Here is a 19312-nt window from a genome sequence, read left to right on the forward strand (position 1 = left end):
ACTGCTTTTATTGGACGTTCGGGTTTGGCGAAATTTCATAAATTTTCCTATTGATTTTGTTGTGAGTTACATTCGAATCATCAAATGTCATACTCGATTTTGCTACGATTATGTTACGTCGTGTGACGTTACTGCCTCCAGTCGTCGTCTCATTGAGCAATTTAAACCGTTAATCCGTAGATTATGTGTAAAATATTGCTGCTGGTTAACAATTTTCATAAATTACTTCGTATAAAAAATTCCCACAAAAATATATTGAAGGCGGTAACTTGTTTTTGAGTTCGGAAAAATCAAATTACCTGGGAGATTCTGAAGTAGGTAATAATCAATAATCGAATTATTATTGTTTTAATTTAATTTAAACTTTTTATATGCGGTACCAAAGCCTCAAAAAAAAATTTAAATGATCTGAGGTAGTATTTTTAATTTTCTCTTACGGTAACTTTCTAAAATTACTGAAAAAGGGTCACTAGATTCCTTAAGGTCTTCTTACCTTAATGCTGTGTTTGTTAAAAGTTTACCTATTTTTGATTTTGTAGGAATATTATGTTATTTTCAGTTTTATTATTTTGTTTTTTTTTATTATTGTTTCCTTATAATTATTACTGTAATTTGGTTTTCCGTAAATAAATGAATTATGATTATTAGAAACGATTTATTTTCTTCATTTTTTTAAATAATAGCATCGAACAAACTCGATTGGTGGTTCAAAAAATTTCTATAAAATTTTTTGGAAATCGTTATTTGAGCTATTTTTCGTTAGTTGTGTGGCTTTTATTCCGCACCAAAGAAGCAAAAACTTATTTTCTTCATTTTGTTCAAAATTTATTTTTAATAAATAATATTTTGATCATTAATAGTAAAAGAGTTTAGAAAAAAGTGAAGAAGTTATAACAAACTAGAGAATACGAATTTAATACAAAAAAGTAGACACTTGATGACTGATGTTTCTAACAATATTTAAACAAAGTAAAGTAATTATGTAAAAGGTGACTACGTACGTAATAGTTAGAGACCGGATTTTAGAAAACTTTCCTAACGTACAGTTTTTCGGGGCTGTTCTTAAAACTCAAAATAAATTTGTTTAGTTAAAAATATAATTATTTGATACTCTTTTTATTTTTTTCCTCAATGTGTCAGTTTTTCTTAGTTTTACTATTTTATCTTATTAATGTTCCTACTATGCAGTGTCTTACATTTTTATTTATCACTCTTTCAGTCACTTATAAGATCTACAGCATTTTAATTTTACTGTTGTTTAATTTTTTTTATATTCCGGTTTTTAAATTTTTTAACTTTTGAGTCTTCTAGTGTACTGGTTATTTTAGTTAGGATCTAATGTTTCAATTTACTATTATTCCTGTTTTCCAGATCTATAGTTTTTTGTGTTTTTAGTTTCTCAGCGTTAGACTTTTTTTGTCAGTGTTTGAACTTTTAATTTTTGGAAATATGCGTACGCCTACTCTAATTCTACTATTATCAAATTGTTTATTAAATTTTAAACAATTCTTTTATCTTATAAAATTTTTGTGTAAACTTTGATTTTGAAATAAAAATAATAATTTATGCAAAAGTGGCAGCGTTTGCCAAATGTTAATTTTCATTTTAAAAATTTATTTATTTAAATTATAACACGTATAATTTTAATTATTAATGTTTACAAACCGACAGTGTGGATTTTAATTAGTTGTGTAAAAGTGTCACTTTTCTAGGAATTTTAGTTTTTGTGTAACTAATCAAAAAAAGTGTGTTTTCGTCAAAAAAAAATAAAACTAATAAAAACCTAAGCTGAATCGACCATTTTATTCGCATCTTAGACGAAATCGCGTAGTGTGAGAAAGACCGGTTCACTGTCCCAGGAACGAGTAATTGACCAATAAAAATGTAAAAATCACCTCCTACTTGTTTATCTGGTGCACAAAAAATTGCAAGACGATTGAAGCGTTTGTCATTGGATATGGGAGGGGAACTGCACTCCCAACCGTAAAACGGACCAATCATAAGGCGCTTAAAACTGAGCAAAAAACTGTTGCTTGATTATTTTGTAAATGCCGGCCAAACCATCTGGCATTTCGCAGTTTTCTATTACACTTAGGTTCAAAAATCGTGGATAAATTGTGGATCAATTTGTTTTGATAAAAATTGATTCACGCAATTATTTTGTGTTCAAACAAAAATGTACGAAATTTGATCAAAAATCATTATATTTTTTTTAGTGATTAACTTGGACATTTGGATGTTTTTACTTAGACGATTCTGAAAAAATTCACATGTACAGAGAAAAAAAAATATTTAACAGCAAAAATGCTTTCGCCCGTTAATAAAATTCAACACATGGAAAAAAATCGAACTTGAGCAAAACCGTGTTCGAGTTGGAGCGAGAAGTTTGAAAAATAAATGAGCTTTCGTGTTTGGCGCCACCTCAGAAAAACAAAATAAAATCAATAGAATCCACTGGTCATTGGCAATGATAAGTGACACTTTCATTTAAAGTGAAAGTAGACAAGTTGGTTCACTTTGGAGTGAAAAAAAAATTAGTAATGACGGTGTTTTCGGTTCGATTATGGGCTTATTGTCACTGCATGTATAAATTTATCACTAGAGCAAGCCTGTCGCTGACATGTTCCTCCTCATCCACAATTACCATAATCTCTCGTTAATTATTAGATTATTACAATGTGGCTATAATTAATCCCAAGAACAAATTTATCAAACGCCATCCCGAGTGATAACAATTACAGTAAGACACGAGCTATTTTGCATTAAAAAACAGTGTAAAAAAATAAACTTTATTAGATACAGATACAATGGGACACAATTTATTATTTAGTTGAAATTCTCTTAATTGCTTGATTGGTTTATTAATAACCCGCCTCTGAAACGCAGGAAATAATCTTAAGTGGCTTCTACGTCACGCTCCTACTTAATTAAACACCTCATCATGCTTTTGTACGATTTCTTGCAAATTGTTACACTCCTGGTACGGGTTCAGTTCTCTCGGCGGCGGCGTCGTTGAAATTTTCTTATTTTGCCGAACTTTCAACTCATCGATCAACTCCTGGTGACCAACACGCAGACTTTCGCTCCGTTTTGGCAAAATCTGCGGACTTGGAGCCGCCTGGTTGGAGTTATCGAAATAAACCGGCGGGAAATGGTAGAGATAGCGGTACTGGTCGACGTGCGGCGACCGCAAGTTGTCTTGGAAGTAACCATTGTGGGAAATCCGGTTGTAACCTGGGGGCGTCGGCACTGGGGCCACCTCCCCGAGCTCGCTCGGCCGCGGAATGCGGATTTGGTGGCTCCGGGGTACCCCCTGCCTTGAGGACGACCTCGAGGTGTTGTCGGGTGTTGTCCGGGAGACGTTATCGCTGTCGAAGGTCATGACGGAGTCGAGTGATTGCGAGTCCAGGCTTTTGTTCTCGTCCTCTTTCTTCTTCTTCATTTTTTCCTCAAGTTCTTGGGTGACGATCTTGCCCTCGTTGTTTTTGGTCTTTGGGGGGGCGAATAAGGCGGAGTGGGGGGTGATGGTGCCCCAGATGTGCCCCGAGTGGGTTTCTATAACCCCGCGTTCTTTCTCCTTGCCGGTCCTTGAGGGGTTTTTGGTCAGTTTTTGGCGGATTTGGCCGTAGGGACAGTCATTCTCGTGGCCCCACATTTCCCGTCCGAACTGCAACCAAATAGTACATCCTCTGAAGCGGTAAACGCAGGGGAAGATGATGGAAGTGGCGATGGTCTCGTAAGCCAGGTTCCGGACCGCGCCTTTCGGCGCCCCATTCGAATGGATGCACCTATGGCAGATATTTCGCCCATCATGGACGAGGTACACCGGCTTGTTGGTCAGATAGCTCTCGCAGGAGACGCATTTCAGCGTCTCCAGCATTTGCTCGGGGACGTGCTCGAGGTTGATGTCCGGGTGGTTTGGGAGTTTTCGGTCCGATTTGAAGAAGGTGCCAGGTCTGGAGCAGAGCACGTTGCAGCTGTTCTGGAACAGACATTTGGTTTCGTGGTCCAGGGACTCGTTCCAGACTAGGCGTTTGTTGCAGTGTTTGGGCCAGAAGGTGCAAGGGTAGCGGTAGATTGAGGCCAGGGCTTCGAAGGCTATGTTCCGGTAGGTTTGTTTGGCGAAATGGGAACAACGGCCGCATAGTATGCTGCTGTCAGGGGTCACGTGGACAGGGCCACAGGTTACGAATTTTCGGCAGTGGCCACAGCGCAGGTTTTGCAGGATTGGAATGGGGATGGGTGGTTTCATTATTTGGGAAAAATTCTGGAAAATAAAAAATTTGTTCTTAGCGTTTTATTCCAAAATAAATCATTTTATTGAAAATTGCCACTTGTTGGCATTTGGAACAATTTATTTCCAAAAAATTTGGTGGTTTTTGAGGAAGAAACCATTCAAAATTAAGCTAAAATAAATACGAAGATTGACGATGTTGGTTGTTTTTGAAAAAAAATCGTAAAACTCTACTATTTTTGTATGGAAGACCTGAACCATTAAAACATGAATTAATAAATAATTATATTATTACGGAACAACGAAGACTTATAAGAACAGACTTTAATTTAATAAAATAATCAAATAATCCCCATTGGTACATATTTATCTTCTAGCTTCGTACCAACTTCCGGAGTGCCGCAAGGCTCAAATTTAGGTCCTTTACTTTTTCTATTATTTATAAACGATATTACTGCAGCAGTAACTTGTAACAGTCTTCTATTTGCTGATGACCTTAAGGTTTATAATATCATAAAAACCGGTAATGATTGTCAAGTCTTGCAGAATAACATCAACAATCTCCTCCAGTGGTGCGAAGCTAATCGGCTAAACCTAAATATATCTAAATGCTTTATTATGTCTTACACAAATAGGAAAATTCTGATCATGTATAGTTATAATGTTAGTGGTCACATTTTACAAAGAACAGACACATTTAAAGATCTAGGAGTTACCTTTGATAACAAACTTTTATTTGTGAATCATATTACAAATATTATTAATAGCGCGTATAAAACTTTAGGATTTATTTATCGCAACTGTAGAGAGTTTACTAATTTAAGAGCCTTAAAAGTCTTATTTTTTGCCCTTGTACGCTCCAAGTTAGAATATTGTGCAATTATTTGGTCACCTATATATGCCACACACATAAATAGTATTGAATCAGTCCAAAAAAAAATTTTGAAACTGCTATGGTATATTTCTTTTAAAAATTACCCCGATAGGGGATGTGACCAACTAGTGCTTTTAAGGACATTTAATATCAATTCTCTAGAAGTTAGGAGAATTATCTCAAGTATTGCATTTTTACATAAATTACTAAACAACAAGGTTGACTGTATTGCTCTTGTTAATAAGATAATTTTTCTGGTTCCTAGAATTAACTCACGACATACCATGACTTTTTACAGTTGCAGTTGTAATACGAATGTTCTATTAAAATCACCTTTATATGTAATGTGTAGTAATTTTAACAAAATTAGCAGTAGTTGTGATATTCATTTTCATTCATTTAATTACATTAAAAATCATATAATTAGTTACTTTAGTGGCTAGGTAAAATTTAATTTTAGTTCTTGTTTCTTAATTTATTATTATAGTATTATTATTAGTTTGTTTTAGTTTATTTAAATTATTAGTTTTTGCTTGCAGCACGATCATTAAGTTTAAGTTTATTTTCTGTAATTGGTTGTTTCACCTGTTGAAAATAAAATAAATATTATTATTATTATTATTATTATTATTATTATATTTCACAAAAATATGTTTGGTTTGGGTCGTGGATATAAACGACAGACGACATAGAGATCTGAATGAAATCTCTCACATCTATCAAAAATCCTCTGAAGAGGTTGTATTTACAGATAAAAATAAATTTGCATCATAAACAATAAAATAGCAGTAACATACTAAATCAACATCCAATTTTTAATTCGTTGGCAGGTTTTGCATTTATATTTTATGATAATTATTATTCTATTGATTGATTTGAATGAATGCATTATGAACCAAAACAACACGGGATTTGCTGGTATTTCGTCTAATGTAAATGGTGTTTTTCGAAACAGAAACGGCAAATTATATTTTTTAGAGAAGGAAAACAAAGCGGTTTCATACAGGATTTTTAAATACGTTAGTGAAAGCTTCGAAATTTGACTGGCAGTCAGTCAGTTGTCAGTTGTCCAAACAAAAAACTTTAGGTTTTAATTTCAATAATTTTAAGTACTTCCAAGTATGTAAAATACATACAAAATTTATTAACGCCAAAAATTTTCGTCCGGTCTTCACATATTAATGCAGCAAAAGTATTGATTGTAGGTACTAATTTGTTTTCAAATGAATGAAATGGTGGTGAAGGAAGAAAAATAAGTGTAACTGTGCTTTATGACTGAGAGTGGTCGTTTGAAAATGGTCGAAACATGTGGCGTAATTTGATAAAATTTTGAGAGAGAAGGGGCTGAATTAGTACAAATAGTACAATTGCAAACATTTTTGTTTATGTATTTTGTTAAATTTAGCAAGTTATCAATCTCAAAAACCGCGATGAATGTTGATGATATAATTCTTGAACCAAAATTCAATCGATTTAAATCAGAACGTTATCGCAAAGATAATCCGACGAGTATATTTTACATTAAACAATACGTCAAACTTAATTTTTTTTTGGAGATAATCTTATTGAAAATATTTAAAAAGTTTTAAATTTCAGATTCAGATATTAATCTTCGACACTTGAAGCTAACGATAATTCAAAATTTCATATCTTTAGTGGTACTTTTATACTGAAAAATATCGAATTGTCTACATCTAAAAATTGTACCAAAGTTAGCTTTTCTCAATTTTTTATGTATATTAGTTTACAAAATCTCAGGTAAATGTGGGGTTTAAGCTTAAATAATTTTCCAGAAAATAATAGAAATAATAAAGTAATTGACAAAGTTTCCAGACGAACGATGACATATCTAAAATTTTGAAATATGTGAAAATTTTGCTTCTGGTAGTTTTAAGTTTTTTCAAATCAAGATAATTTTTAATTGAAATTTCGACGTAAAAGTAGTTTACCTAAAACAAATTTTTGGAAAATATGCGATTATTTCGGTTTATAATTTGAGTCAATTTTTTTCTTTGTTGGTAAACTAGCAAAAACTGAGAGAAAAATGTATTATAATTAAATACCAATGTTCAAAATTTTATTATTTGTTCACAGTTTATATTCTAAACCCTTACATTAAAAAATTAATATTTGAATTGCTAAACCTTTGTATTTTTCGATTTTCTCTACCAATTTTTTATAACGTTACTTCTAAAGCTGGAGTTTTAGTATTTTTAGTTGAAATGATTTGAAAACATAAACTCAGTCGAGAACAATTCGCGACGCGCCGCCGTTCCAAAAATAAGATTCAGAGATAAGAAGATTCTCATTTCTGATAAAGCGGACAAAATTTTTGCGTTTATCATCACGATGGAATGTAGAAGTATTACAAAATAATCGTTTATTTGGGCCAAAATTGTCACAATCCTTTAATTCACAAGAAAAAAAACCTATCATAAAAATCTGTCGATTAATAAATGAAAATATAAATTTTTCCTTGTTAGAATCTAAATACAATATTTAAATATTACAATACTCACTTTGGGTGTTTTTTTCGAAGAAATCAGTTAAACTATCTACCGAAACACATGATTAACTCCCAACATACTTCACTTTATTACAGTATGTAATAAAATAGGTCCCTGAGAGTAAAATAGCAAACACGGAGATAAGAGATATTGATAAGGTTTATCAACACCACCTACTCATCCTATCAAATTTATAATCTCCAGCAAAGCTCTCCACATTTTTTTAGCTATTGACAAACAAATCTAATTATGCAATTTTTTTACAAAATTTATTGTGTTGTCCTTTTTCCTTTTTTTTCCTTTCCTCATTTTTTTATACTTTTTTTTAATTTTCCTTTTCTTTAACAGAGAAATCAAATTATGTAATTTCTCCCAGGTTTACAAGATGCAGTCTCAAAAAACCTCATTTTATTGTGCATTCCTTTTTCTTTTTTTCTTTTTTTTCTTATACTATTTTATGTTCTTTTTCTTTTCCTTTTCTTCAACAGAGAAATCAAATTCTGTAATTTCTTCCAGATTTACAAAGTGCAGTCTCAAAAAACCTTCTTCTATTGTGTAGTCATTTTTCTTTTTTTCCTTTTCTCTTTTTTCTTATACTTTTTTTTAATTTTCCTTTTCTTTTCCTTTTCTTCAACAGAGAAATCAAATTCTGAAATTTCTCCCAGATTTACAAAGTGCAGTCTCAAAAAAACCTCCTTTTTATTGTGTAGTCCTTTTGCTTTTTTTTCCTTTTCTTTTTTTTATACTTTTTTTAATTATCCTTTTTTTCCCTTTTCTTCAACAGAAAAATCAAATTCTGTAATTTTTCCCAGGTTTACAAAGTACAGTCTCAAAAAACCTTCTTTAATTGTGTAGTCCTTTTTCTTTTTTTTCTTTCTTTTTTTTTCTTATACTTTTTTCTTTTTTTTCTTTTCCTTTTCTTCAACAGAGAAATCAAATTCTGTAATTTCTTCCAGGTTTACAAAGTGCAGTCTCAAAAAACCTCCTTTTATTGTGTAGTCGTTTTTCTTCTTTTTCCTTTTCTCTTCTTTCTTATACTTTTTTTAATTATACTTTGTTTTCCTTTTCTTCAACAGAGAAATCAATTTCTGTAATTTCTCCCAGGTTTACAAGGTGCAGTCTCAAAAAACTTTCTTTTATTGTGTAGTCCTTTTCCTTTTTTCTTTTCTTATACTTTTTTTTAATCTTCCTTCTTTTTCCTTTTCTTCAACAAAGAAATCAAAATCTGTAATTTCTCGCAGGTTTGCAAGGTGCAGTCTCAAAAAACCTCCTGGTTTCCGACCAGAGCGTCCTCTCGGCACGTGTTTTAACAATGAACGCGACTTCTGGCACTTTGATAAACTGTGCTTGGTGGCAGCGCCAAGGCCTGGAGGTTGGAGAGCCGCGAAAATTGCGCTGCGACGAATTCCTGGAAACGGGTCACCGACCACCTTCGGAATACCCATGGTATGAAGATGCCGGCTCTAGTCCGAGTTTGCATTCGCCCAAGTTCATGGAAAGCTTACCGAACGTGTCGTACAAGGGGTGGTGGACCTACCCGTACTACTCGTGCAAGTCCAGGCGGTGGCTCATCTCGTACAGCGTCCCCATCCCGCCCCCAGGACGTGGAGGGTAAGAAAAAAAATTCGAAGCGAAGCGAAAATGCTCGTTTCGTTGATCGATTCTGGCCAAAGCCGGGCCTCGTAAAGTGTTAAACTTTCTCGGCGATTCGCAAGTTTAATCCATCATTCTCAATTACAGTCTGAAAGGTTTCTTGAGTTTGGACGTGGATGTGTCGCACCTGGAAGTCAATCAGTGCGAGCCAACCACACCCATTCCGACTAATTCCAATGAAATATCAGTCTTCCATGGCACACACAAATGTCACAACAGCACGTCTCAGGTGAGTCGGCGATAGTTCTATCATTTAATTAACCCCTTTTCAACCCCTGCAGTGTCTATATCAAGCGCAAACAGCATCCTCTAATTGGTCCAGAGGGAAGTATCTCTGCGTGTGCCGACCGGGGTATTATTCGCCGCATTACGATGGCGTTTTCAACGGGACGCTAGTCGAGGGTAAGACTGGAAGACTCTAACTATGCAATTTTTTTCAAAATTTTATTGTGTACTCCTTTTTCCTTTTTTCCTCTCCTCTTTTTTCTTATATTTTTTTTTATTTTTTTTTATTTCCCTTTTCTTCAACAGAGAAATCAAATTCTGTAATTTCTTCCAGGTTTGCAAAGTGCAGTCTCAAAAAACCTCCTTTTATTGTGTAGTCCTGTTTCTTTTTCTTTTCTCTTTTTTCTTATACTTTTTTATTTTTCTTTTATTTCCCTTTTCTTCAACAGAGAAATCAAATTCTGAAATTTCTTCCAGGTTTACACGGTGCAGTCTCAAAAAACCTTCTTTTATTGTGTAGTCTTTTTTCTTTTTTTTCCTTTTCTCTTTTTTCTTATACTTTTTTATTTTCCATTTTTTTCCTTTTCTTCAACAGAGAAATCAAATTCTGTAATTTTTCCCGGGTTTACAAGGTGCACTCTCAAAAAACCTCCTTTAATTGTGTAGTCCTTTTACTTTTTCTTTCCTCTTTTTTCTTATACTTTTTTTATTTTTCATTTATTTTTCTTTTCTTCAACAGAGAAATCAAATTCTGAAATTTCTTCCAGGTTTACAAGGTGCAGTCTCAAAAAACCTCCTTTTATTGTGTAGTCTTTTTTCTTTTTTTTCCTTTTCTCTTTTTTCTTATACTTTTTTATTTTCCAATTTTTTCCTTTTCTTCAACAGAGAAATCAAATTCTGTAATTTTTCCCGGGTTTACAAGGTGCACTCTCAAAAAACCTCCTTTAATTGTGTAGTCCTTTTACTTTTTTTTTTCCTCTTTTTTCTTATACTTTTTTTATTTTTCATTTATTTTTCTTTTCTTCAACAGAGAAATCAAATTCTGTAATTTCTCCCATGTTTACAAGGTGCAGTCTCAAAAAACCTCCTTTTATTGTGTAGTCTTTTTTCTTTTTTTTCCTTTTCTCTTTTTTCTTATACTTTTTTATTTTCCAATTTTTTCCTTTTCTTCAACAGAGAAATCAAATTCTGTAATTTTTCCCGGGTTTACAAGGTGCACTCTCAAAAAACCTCCTTTAATTGTGTAGTCCTTTTACTTTTTTTTTTCCTCTTTTTTCTTATACTTTTTTTATTTTTCATTTATTTTTCTTTTCTTCAACAGAGAAATCAAATTCTGTAATTTCTCCCATGTTTACAAGGTGCAGTCTCAAAAAACCTCCTTTTATTGTGTAGTCTTTTTTCTTTTTTTCCTTTTCTCTTTTTTCTTATACGTTTTTTATTTTCCTTTTTTTTTTCTTTTCTTCAACAGAGAAATCAAATTCTGTAATTTTTCCCGGGTTTACAAGGTGCACTCTCAAAAAACCTCCTTTAATTGTATAGTCCTTTTACTTTTTCTTTCCTCTTTTTTCTTATACTTTTTTCAATGTTCCTTTTCTTCAACAGAGAAATCAAATTCTGTAATTTCTCCCATGTTTACAAGGTGCAGTCCCAAAAAACCTCCGTTTATTGTGTAGTCCTATTTCCTCTAATCCAATTGTTAAATAATAATAATAATAATAATAATAATAATAATAATAATAATAATAATAATAATAATAATAATAATAATGTGAAGACCTTTCACAATAACGAAATAAAACATAACTACGAAATATAGTTAAAAAAAGAGAAGAGAAAATAAGAATATTAAACATGAAATAACATACAGTGGAACCTCTATAAGTCGCAGTACAGGCACGATCATAAAGAATGTCACCCTTTTACCATAAAGGTACCTTTTACCATTTACCCTTCACTTTGCGTTAATTAAAGTCAAATTAGTCGCGAATTAAAAAAAATAATAATTTTGTGTGATTTTTAATTTTTCAAAAATTTTGAACTAAATTTGGTAATTATTTCGTTCTAGTTTAATAAAAACAGAAAAAAAACTTGCAAGAATAATAGCATTTTTCAAATAATTCTATAATTTATTGGCTTTTTTTCAAAAAAATTGCGCAATAATTAAAGTTTTGCTGAATAAACGCTTAAAAAAAATTTTGGTCATTTTCGACCAAATTTGGTGATTTTTTCGTTTTAGTTTAATAAAAACAGGAAGAAAAACATGATTTGTGGTCTAAAAACGTATTTTGACTCGAAAAGTTGGCCAAAATAATTTTATTTTTGAATAATTGTGTGATTTTTTGGCTTACTTTTTCAAAAAATTTACGCACTAATTGAGTTTTTGCTGAATAAACACTTAGAAAATGTAAATTTTTGGTCTTTTTTTGTTTGAGTTTAATAAAAACAGAAAAAAGCCTTGGTTTTTTGGTCCAAAAATGTGTTTTAATTCTCAAAATTTGAAAAAATAATGTAAATTTTGACATAATTCTGTGATTTTTTGTCTTACTTTTTATAAGATTTAGCGCAATAATTGAGATTTTGCTAAATAAACGCATAAATGAGGTAAATTTTTGGTCATTTTCGACCAAATTTGGTGATTCTTTCGTTCTAGTTTAATAAAAACAGAAAGAAAAACATAATTTTTAGTCCGAAAACGTGTCTTGACTCTAAGAGCTTGCCAAAATAATTTTATTTTTGAATAATTCTGTGATTTTTTGGCTTACTTTTTCAAAAAAATTACGCAATAATTGAGATTTTGCTGAATAAATTCTTGAAAGAGATAAATTTTTGGTCATTTTTGACCTAATTTGGTGATTTTTTTGTTCTAGTTTAATAAAAACAAGAAGAAAAACTTGATTTTTGGTCTTAAAACGTGTTTAAATCTCCAAAATATGCAAAAATAATGTAATTTTTAACATAATTTTAAGATTTTTTGGCTTCCTTCTTAAGAAATTTGGTTCAATAATTAAATTTTTTGCTTAAAAACTGTACTTTTTTGGTCATTTTGGACCAAATTTGGTGATTTTTTCCTTCTAGTTTGATGAAAACAGGAAAAAAGACGGTTTTTAATCTAAAAACGTGTTTAAATACTCAGAACTTGCAAATATAATGTCATTTTTGACAAAATTCTTATAATTTATTAGCTTATTTTTTAAGAAATTGTTCGCAATTATTGAGGTTTTTCTAAATAAACGCTTAGAAAAGGTAATTTTTTGGTAATTTTCGACCAAATTTGGTGATTTTTTCGTCCTAGTTTCACAAAAACAGGAAAAAAAACTTCATTTTTGATCCAAAAATAATGTCATATTTGATATTATTCCGTGATTTTCAAGAAAAAAATTACATTATAAAAATTATTCTGCGCTAACCTCAAACTATGAAGACAATGATTTGTTAAAGTGCATTGCTTATTAAAAAAATAAACGTCTTTAAAATTTTTCTAAAGTGTTTTTTTTTTGTAAACACAATAGCAACAACGCCAATTAATTGTGAATGCCGTCAGTAATTGGACTTTGCCAATTTTTATCAATTATCGCCAGTGATGAACAAAACTTTTCATTTGAATTTTTAATTAAGAATCCTCATTTTTCCCACATTTCGTTCAAAAATAAGCTTTGTCGGGAGGTTGCACTCTTGTTGAATGAGTGATGGTAAAAAGGCTTATCTTCCTGTGTGCACTTTATCTGTTGCAAAATTTTACCTGCATGCAATATTTATTTTTTAATTCAATTTTTAATTGCAATTAATAAAGATGCCATATATTTTGCATTGTTAAATGTTAAGTTTATCGCAAATTAAATTTTAATTGTGATTAAAACGTTCTGTAAATCAGCCGACTATTAAATTAATAAAAAACAGGATCCCTTTTCATTTTAATTACAATCAAATTTTAATTTCTGTTTAAATTAAGCATTTGTTCATGCAAAATAAATGACAACTGAATTCAAGTTTAATTCGTATTCAGAAAATTAATAGACCGTTTTATTAGGTAACAAAATCAACAAATCTTAAAAAATAAATCATAATTATTTAATTAGAAAAGTAAATCATTTTCAGTTAATTAAATAATTTATTAATTTTCACGATTAAAATATAGTTGATGTTAGAAAAGTAAAAACACAAAATCAATGTATAAATGTCAAAGATTTTTTATGATGGTGACTGTATCTTGTAGTTATAATATTTAATATAATAATATTTTGAAAAATTAAGTCAAAAAATTTCAATTTGATTGTTTTACCTTTTTGTTTATTTTTTTTTTAATTTTTTGCAGTTTCGTGGCAGAATCGCGAGGAGAACACCAGCGAGGGCGACTCCTGGAGCACGATTTTCCAGTGTCGGAAATGTGCCCCCGGTTGCCACTCCTGCACTGACCCCTCGCCTTGTCTCGCCACATATCACTGGCCCTTCAGGATCACTTTGCTGGTTTTCAGTGTTAGTTGTGCCCTTTGTACGATGATTATCAACATCTACATGTTCAAACACAGGAAACTAAAAGTTTTCAAAGTTGCAAGTCCTATCTTTCTCAGTATTACACTCTTCGGTTGTGCCATTATGTACATGGAAATGGCTGCGATTTTTCCAGTTTTGGACGCGTATTCTTGTATTGCGACCAAGTGGTCGCGACATTTGGGTTTCTGTATCACTTATACCGCGCTATTGATGAAGACGTGGAGGTAAATCAAGTTCGAGGGAAAATTGTGGTGTTTTTTTTGCATTAGTGTTTGTTTTAGAGTTTCGTTAACTTATAGGGTCAAGTCGGCACATAAAGTCAAATTGACTGATAAGCAACTTCTACAATGGATGGTTCCGATTTTGTTAGTTATGTTGATTTATTTGGGGACGTGGACGCTTTCGGACACTCCAACGGCGGAGGAAATCGTCGATAATGAGGATTTGAGGTTCAAACAGTGCGTGTACAACTGGTGGGATCACAGCTTGGCTATCGGTAAATAAATATTTTTATTCCATCTAAAGAGAAAGTAGAAAAACAATTGGTCGGAGACTCGAGAAATCGACCAAAATCTCGACAATAATTGAGAAACACAAACATCAAAAAATCAAGAATTAAAAATTTAAATTTTTTTGCCTAAATTTAGGGTAGCCATTTGTCATAGTGAAAAATTTTATTCATTAAAAAAATTCATAACTCGAAAACTAAAAGTCGTAGAGCAGTGCGGTTTGTTCTATTGGATTCAGCGGTTTTTTTATACTAATTTTTCACGTAATTTAAAATTTTCAATTTTTTTGCTCAAACTTCCTGAGTAAAAATAATAAACAAAGAGGTGAAAACAAATTTTTTTTTAAACTAACTCCATCAAATTTTTATGGACTTCTACATGTCTTAGCAACCTACAAAAGTTGTTAAAAGTCCACAAAAAGTCCATATGTTCAATTTTTTGATGTTTGAATTTTTCAGTTTTCGTCGCAGTTTTTGTCGGTTTTGGGTACCCAAAACATTTCTCGAGCAATAGCTCCGGAACTATTAGAGATAACCCCATAAAGTGTATTATCGTTGGAAAGCTCTTTAAATTATCTATTTTGTTCAAAAAAGATTATTGTTCTCCGACTAATAGTTTTCGAGCAAATTGCTGCTAAATGCAAAAATTGGTAAAATTTTAAAAAATTCACAACTATAAATCCATTGGGAATTTGGCAATTTTCTCGATGCCAATCGATTCCCCGGATCATTTTGCATTGGTGTGGATAAAAACAGTTCCACTTTTTACAATAGTTTAGCCGTAAATAAAAAAATAAATTCTAGCTCTTTTAGTTTGGCCGTAATCGGCGTTTGAAAATTGAAAATTTTTTTGCGAGATATCGCCTTAAGTCCTATGCCATTTTGTAGAGTTTTTTATTCCGGTTATCCTCCATTTTTCCGTTTCTCGATATCTTTAATACTTTCGCCGTAATTGGCGATTGAAAATTGAAAAAAAGTGAAAATGGAAACCTTTTTTTGCGTTTTTCTCGGAAACTGTAAGACTTAGAGCAACAAACAAAAAACCATCTGATAGCGCATAATTTTATCTATTTTTTCGACCAAACCCGGAGCCGCTCCGGGCAACGGTTCCGGCTACAGAGGCAATCAAAGTTTTTCACTAAAAAAATTCATAAAAAAAAACTAAAAGTCGTAGAGCATTGCGGTTTGTTCGGTTGAATTCTACGGCTCATTTTACATATTATATCGATTTTTCACAAGAATTAAAAATTTAAAAATTTTTGCCTAAATTTAGGGTAGCCACTTGTCATAGTGAAAAATTTTATTCATTAAAAAAATTCATAACTCGAAAACTAAAAGTCGTAGAGCAGTGCGGTTTGTTCTATTGGATTCAGCGGCATTTTTTCTTTATTATACTAATTTTTCACGCAATTTAAAATTTTCATTTTTTTTGCTCAAATTTCCTGAGTACTACACTACTTACCTTCAAAGAGATGAAAAAAAAATTTTTTTTTAAACTCACTCCGGCAAATTTTTATGGACTTCTATATGTCTTAACAACCCACTAAAGTTGTTAAAAGTCCACAAAAAGTCCATATGTTCAATTTTTTGATGTTTGATTTTTTCAATTTTTGTCGCGATTTTGGTCGATTTCGGGTACCCGGAACATTTCTCGAGCAATAGCTCCGGAACTATTAGAGATAACCCCATGAAGTGTATTATCGTTGGAAAGCTCTTTAAATTATCTATTTTTTTCAAAAAAGATTATTGTTCTCCGACTAATAGTTTTCGAGCAAATTGCTGCTAAATGCAAAAATTGGTAAAATTTAAAAAAATTCATAACTAAAAAACTATTGGGAATTTGGCAATTTTCTCGATGCCAATCGATTCCCCGGATCATTTTGCATCGGTATGGATCAAAACAGTTCCACTTTTTACAATAGTTTAGCCGTAAATGAGAAAATAAAAAAAATTAAAAAAAAGTTAACACCCCCCCCTTAAAATTGGTCAATTTTTAAAGTGTCTCAAAATCAAATGAAACCTCTTCTATCTTATAGATTTTGATGTGCTCTTTACGATCGAACAAACCGTTTTCTTCTAGCTCTTTTAGTTTGGCCGTAATCGGCGTTTGAAAATTGAAAATTTTTTTGCGAGATATCGCCTTAAGTCCTATGCCATTTTGTAGAGTTTTTTATTCCGGTTATTCTCCATTTTTCCGTTTCTCCATATCTTTAATAGTTTCGCCGTAATTGGCGATTGAAAATTGAAAAAAAGTGAAAATGGAAACTTTTTTTGCGTTTTTCTCGGAAACTGTAAGACTTAGAGCAACAAACAAAAAACCATCTGATAGCGCTTAATTTTATCTATTTTTTCGACCAAACCCGGAGCCGCTCCGGGCAACGGTTCCGGCTACAGAGGCAATCAAAGTTTTTCACTAAAAAAATTCATAAAAAAAAAAACTAAAAGTCGTAGAGCATTGCGGTTTGTTCGGTTGAATTCTACGGCTCATTTTACATATTATATCAATTTTTCACAAGAATTAAAAATTTAAAAATTTTTGCCTAAATTTAGGGTAGCCACTTGTCATAGTGAAAAATTTTATTCATTAAAAAAATTTATAACTCGAAAACTAAAAGTCGTAGAGCAGTGCGGTTTGTTCTATTGGATTCAGCGGCATTTTTTCTTTATTATACTAATTTTTCACGCAATTTAAAATTTTCATTTTTTTTGCTCAAATTTCCTGAGTACTACACTACTTACCTTCAAAGAGATGGAAAAAAAAATTTTTTTTAAACTCACTCCGGCAAATTTTTATGGACTTCTATATGTCTTAACAACCCACTAAAGTTGTTAAAAGTCCACAAAAAGTCCATATGTTCAATTTTTTGATGTTTGATTTTTTCAATTTTTGTCGCGATTTTGGTCGATTTCGGGAACCCGGAACATTTCTCGAGCAATAGCTCCGGAACTATTAGAGATAACCCCATGAAGTGTAATATCGTTGGAAAGCTCTTTAAATTATCTATTTTTTTCAAAAAAGATTATTGTTCTCCGACTAATAGTTTTCGAGCAAATTGCTGCTAAATGCAAAAATTGGTAAAATTTTAAAAAATTCATAACTAAAAAACTATTGGGAATTTGGCAATTTTCTCGATGCCAATCGATTCCCCGGATCATTTTGCATAGGTGTGGATCAAAACAGTTCCACTTTTTACAATAGTTTAGCCGTAAATGAGAAAATAAAAAAAATTAAAAAAAAGTTAACACTCCCCCCTTAAAATTGGTCAATTTTTAAAGTGTCTCAAAATCAAATGAAACCTATTCTACCTTATAGATCTTGATGTGCTCTTTACGATCGAACAAACCGTTTTCTTCTAGCTCTTTTAGTTTGGCCGTAATCGGCGTTTGAAAATTGAAAATTTTTTTGCGAGATATCGCCTTAAGTCCTATGCCATTTTGTAGAGTTTTTTATTCCGGTTGTTCTCCATTTTTTCGTTTCTCGATATCTTTAATACTTTCGCCGTAATTGGCGATTGAAAATTGAAAAAAAGTGAAAATGGAAACCTTTTTTTGCGTTTTTCTCGGAAACTGTAAGACTTAGAGCAACAAACAAAAAACCATCTGATAGCGCTTAATTTTATCTATTTTTTCGACCAAACCCGGAGCCGCTCCGGGCAACGGTTCCGGCTACAGAGGCAATCAAAGTTTTTCACTAAAAAAATTCATAAAAAAAAAAAACTAAAAGTCGTAGAGCATTGCGGTTTGTTCGGTTGAATTCTACGGCTCATTTTACATATTATATCGATTTTTCACAAGAATTAAAAATTTAAAAATTTTTGCCTAAATTTAGGGTAGCCACTTGTCATAGTGAAAAATTTTATTCATTAAAAAAATTCATAACTCGAAAACTAAAAGTCGTAGAGCAGTGCGGTTTGTTCTATTGGATTCAGCGGCTTTTTTTCTTTATTATACTAATTTTTCACGCAATTTAAAATTTTCATTTTTTTTGCTCAAATTTCCTGAGTACTACACTACTTACCTTCAAAGAGATGAAAAAAAAATTTTTTTTAAACTCACTCCAGCAAATTTTTATGGACTTCTATATGTCTTAACAACCCACTAAAGTTGTTAAAAGTCCACAAAAAGTCCATATGTTCAATTTTTTGATGTTTGATTTTTTCAATTTTTGTCGCGATTTTGGTCGATTTCGGGTACCCGGAAAATTTCTCGAGCAATAGCTCCGGAACTATTAGAGATAACCCCATGAAGTGTATTATCGTTGGAAAGCTCTTTAAATTATCTATTTTTTTCAAAAAAGATTATTGTTCTCCGACTAATAGTTTTCGAGCAAATTGCTGCTAAATGCAAAAATTGGTAAAATTTTAAAAAATTCATAACTAAAAAACTATTGGGAATTTGGCAATTTTCTCGATGCCAATCGATTCCCCGGATCATTTTGCATAGGTATGGATCAAAACAGTTCCACTTTTTACAATAGTTTAGCCGTAAATGAAAAAATAAAAAAAATTAAAAAAAAGTTAACTTAAAATCGGTCAATTTTTAAAGTGTCTCAAAATCAAATGAAGCCTATTCTATCTTATAGATTTTGATGTGCTCTTTACGATCGAACAAACCGTTTTCTTCTAGCTCTTTTAGTTTGGCCGTAATCGGCGTTTAAAAATTGAAAATTTTTTTGCGAGATATCGCCTTGAGTCCCATGCCATTTTGTAAAGTTTTTTATTCCGGTTATCCTCCATTTTTCCGTTTCTCGATATCTTTAATAGTTTCGCCGTAATTGGCGATTGAAAATTGAAAAAAAGTGAAAATGGAAACCTTTTTTT

At 31.7% G+C, this 19312-nt stretch overlaps 2 protein-coding genes across 3 annotated transcripts in view; one reads left to right on the top strand and one right to left on the bottom strand.

Moving 5' to 3' along the window:
• Positions 1–19312, top strand: part of LOC662590 (uncharacterized protein) — a 30518-nt gene that overhangs the window by 8400 nt on the left and 2806 nt on the right. For both annotated transcript variants that reach the window (XM_968679.4, XM_064357255.1), the window contains 5 exons: positions 8857–9226; positions 9356–9497; positions 9550–9670; positions 13806–14208; positions 14266–14480. In XM_968679.4, coding sequence (XP_973772.2) covers positions 8857–9226; positions 9356–9497; positions 9550–9670; positions 13806–14208; positions 14266–14480 — 1251 coding nt within the window. The remainder of the gene's footprint in view (positions 1–8856; positions 9227–9355; positions 9498–9549; positions 9671–13805; positions 14209–14265; positions 14481–19312) is intronic.
• On the bottom strand, positions 2776–7781 carry LOC103314031 (hypothetical protein). The gene is made up of 2 exons (XM_008198754.3): positions 7628–7781; positions 2776–4267 (listed from the first exon to the last, which is right to left on the bottom strand). Exon 2 carries the CDS (start codon positions 4250–4252, stop codon positions 2924–2926), a length of 1329 nt encoding a protein of 442 aa, XP_008196976.2. The 5' UTR covers positions 4253–4267; positions 7628–7781; the 3' UTR covers positions 2776–2923.

This window comes from Tribolium castaneum, chromosome 6, assembly GCF_031307605.1.
Source record: "Tribolium castaneum strain GA2 chromosome 6, icTriCast1.1, whole genome shotgun sequence".
Lineage (NCBI taxonomy): Eukaryota > Metazoa > Arthropoda > Insecta > Coleoptera > Tenebrionidae > Tribolium > Tribolium castaneum.

Bases quoted from the DNA above. Each gene is read 5' to 3' on its own strand.
- LOC103314031 (XM_008198754.3), bottom strand. From the start codon at position 4,252: ATGAAACCACCCATCCCCATTCCAATCCTGCAAAACCTGCGCTGTGGC.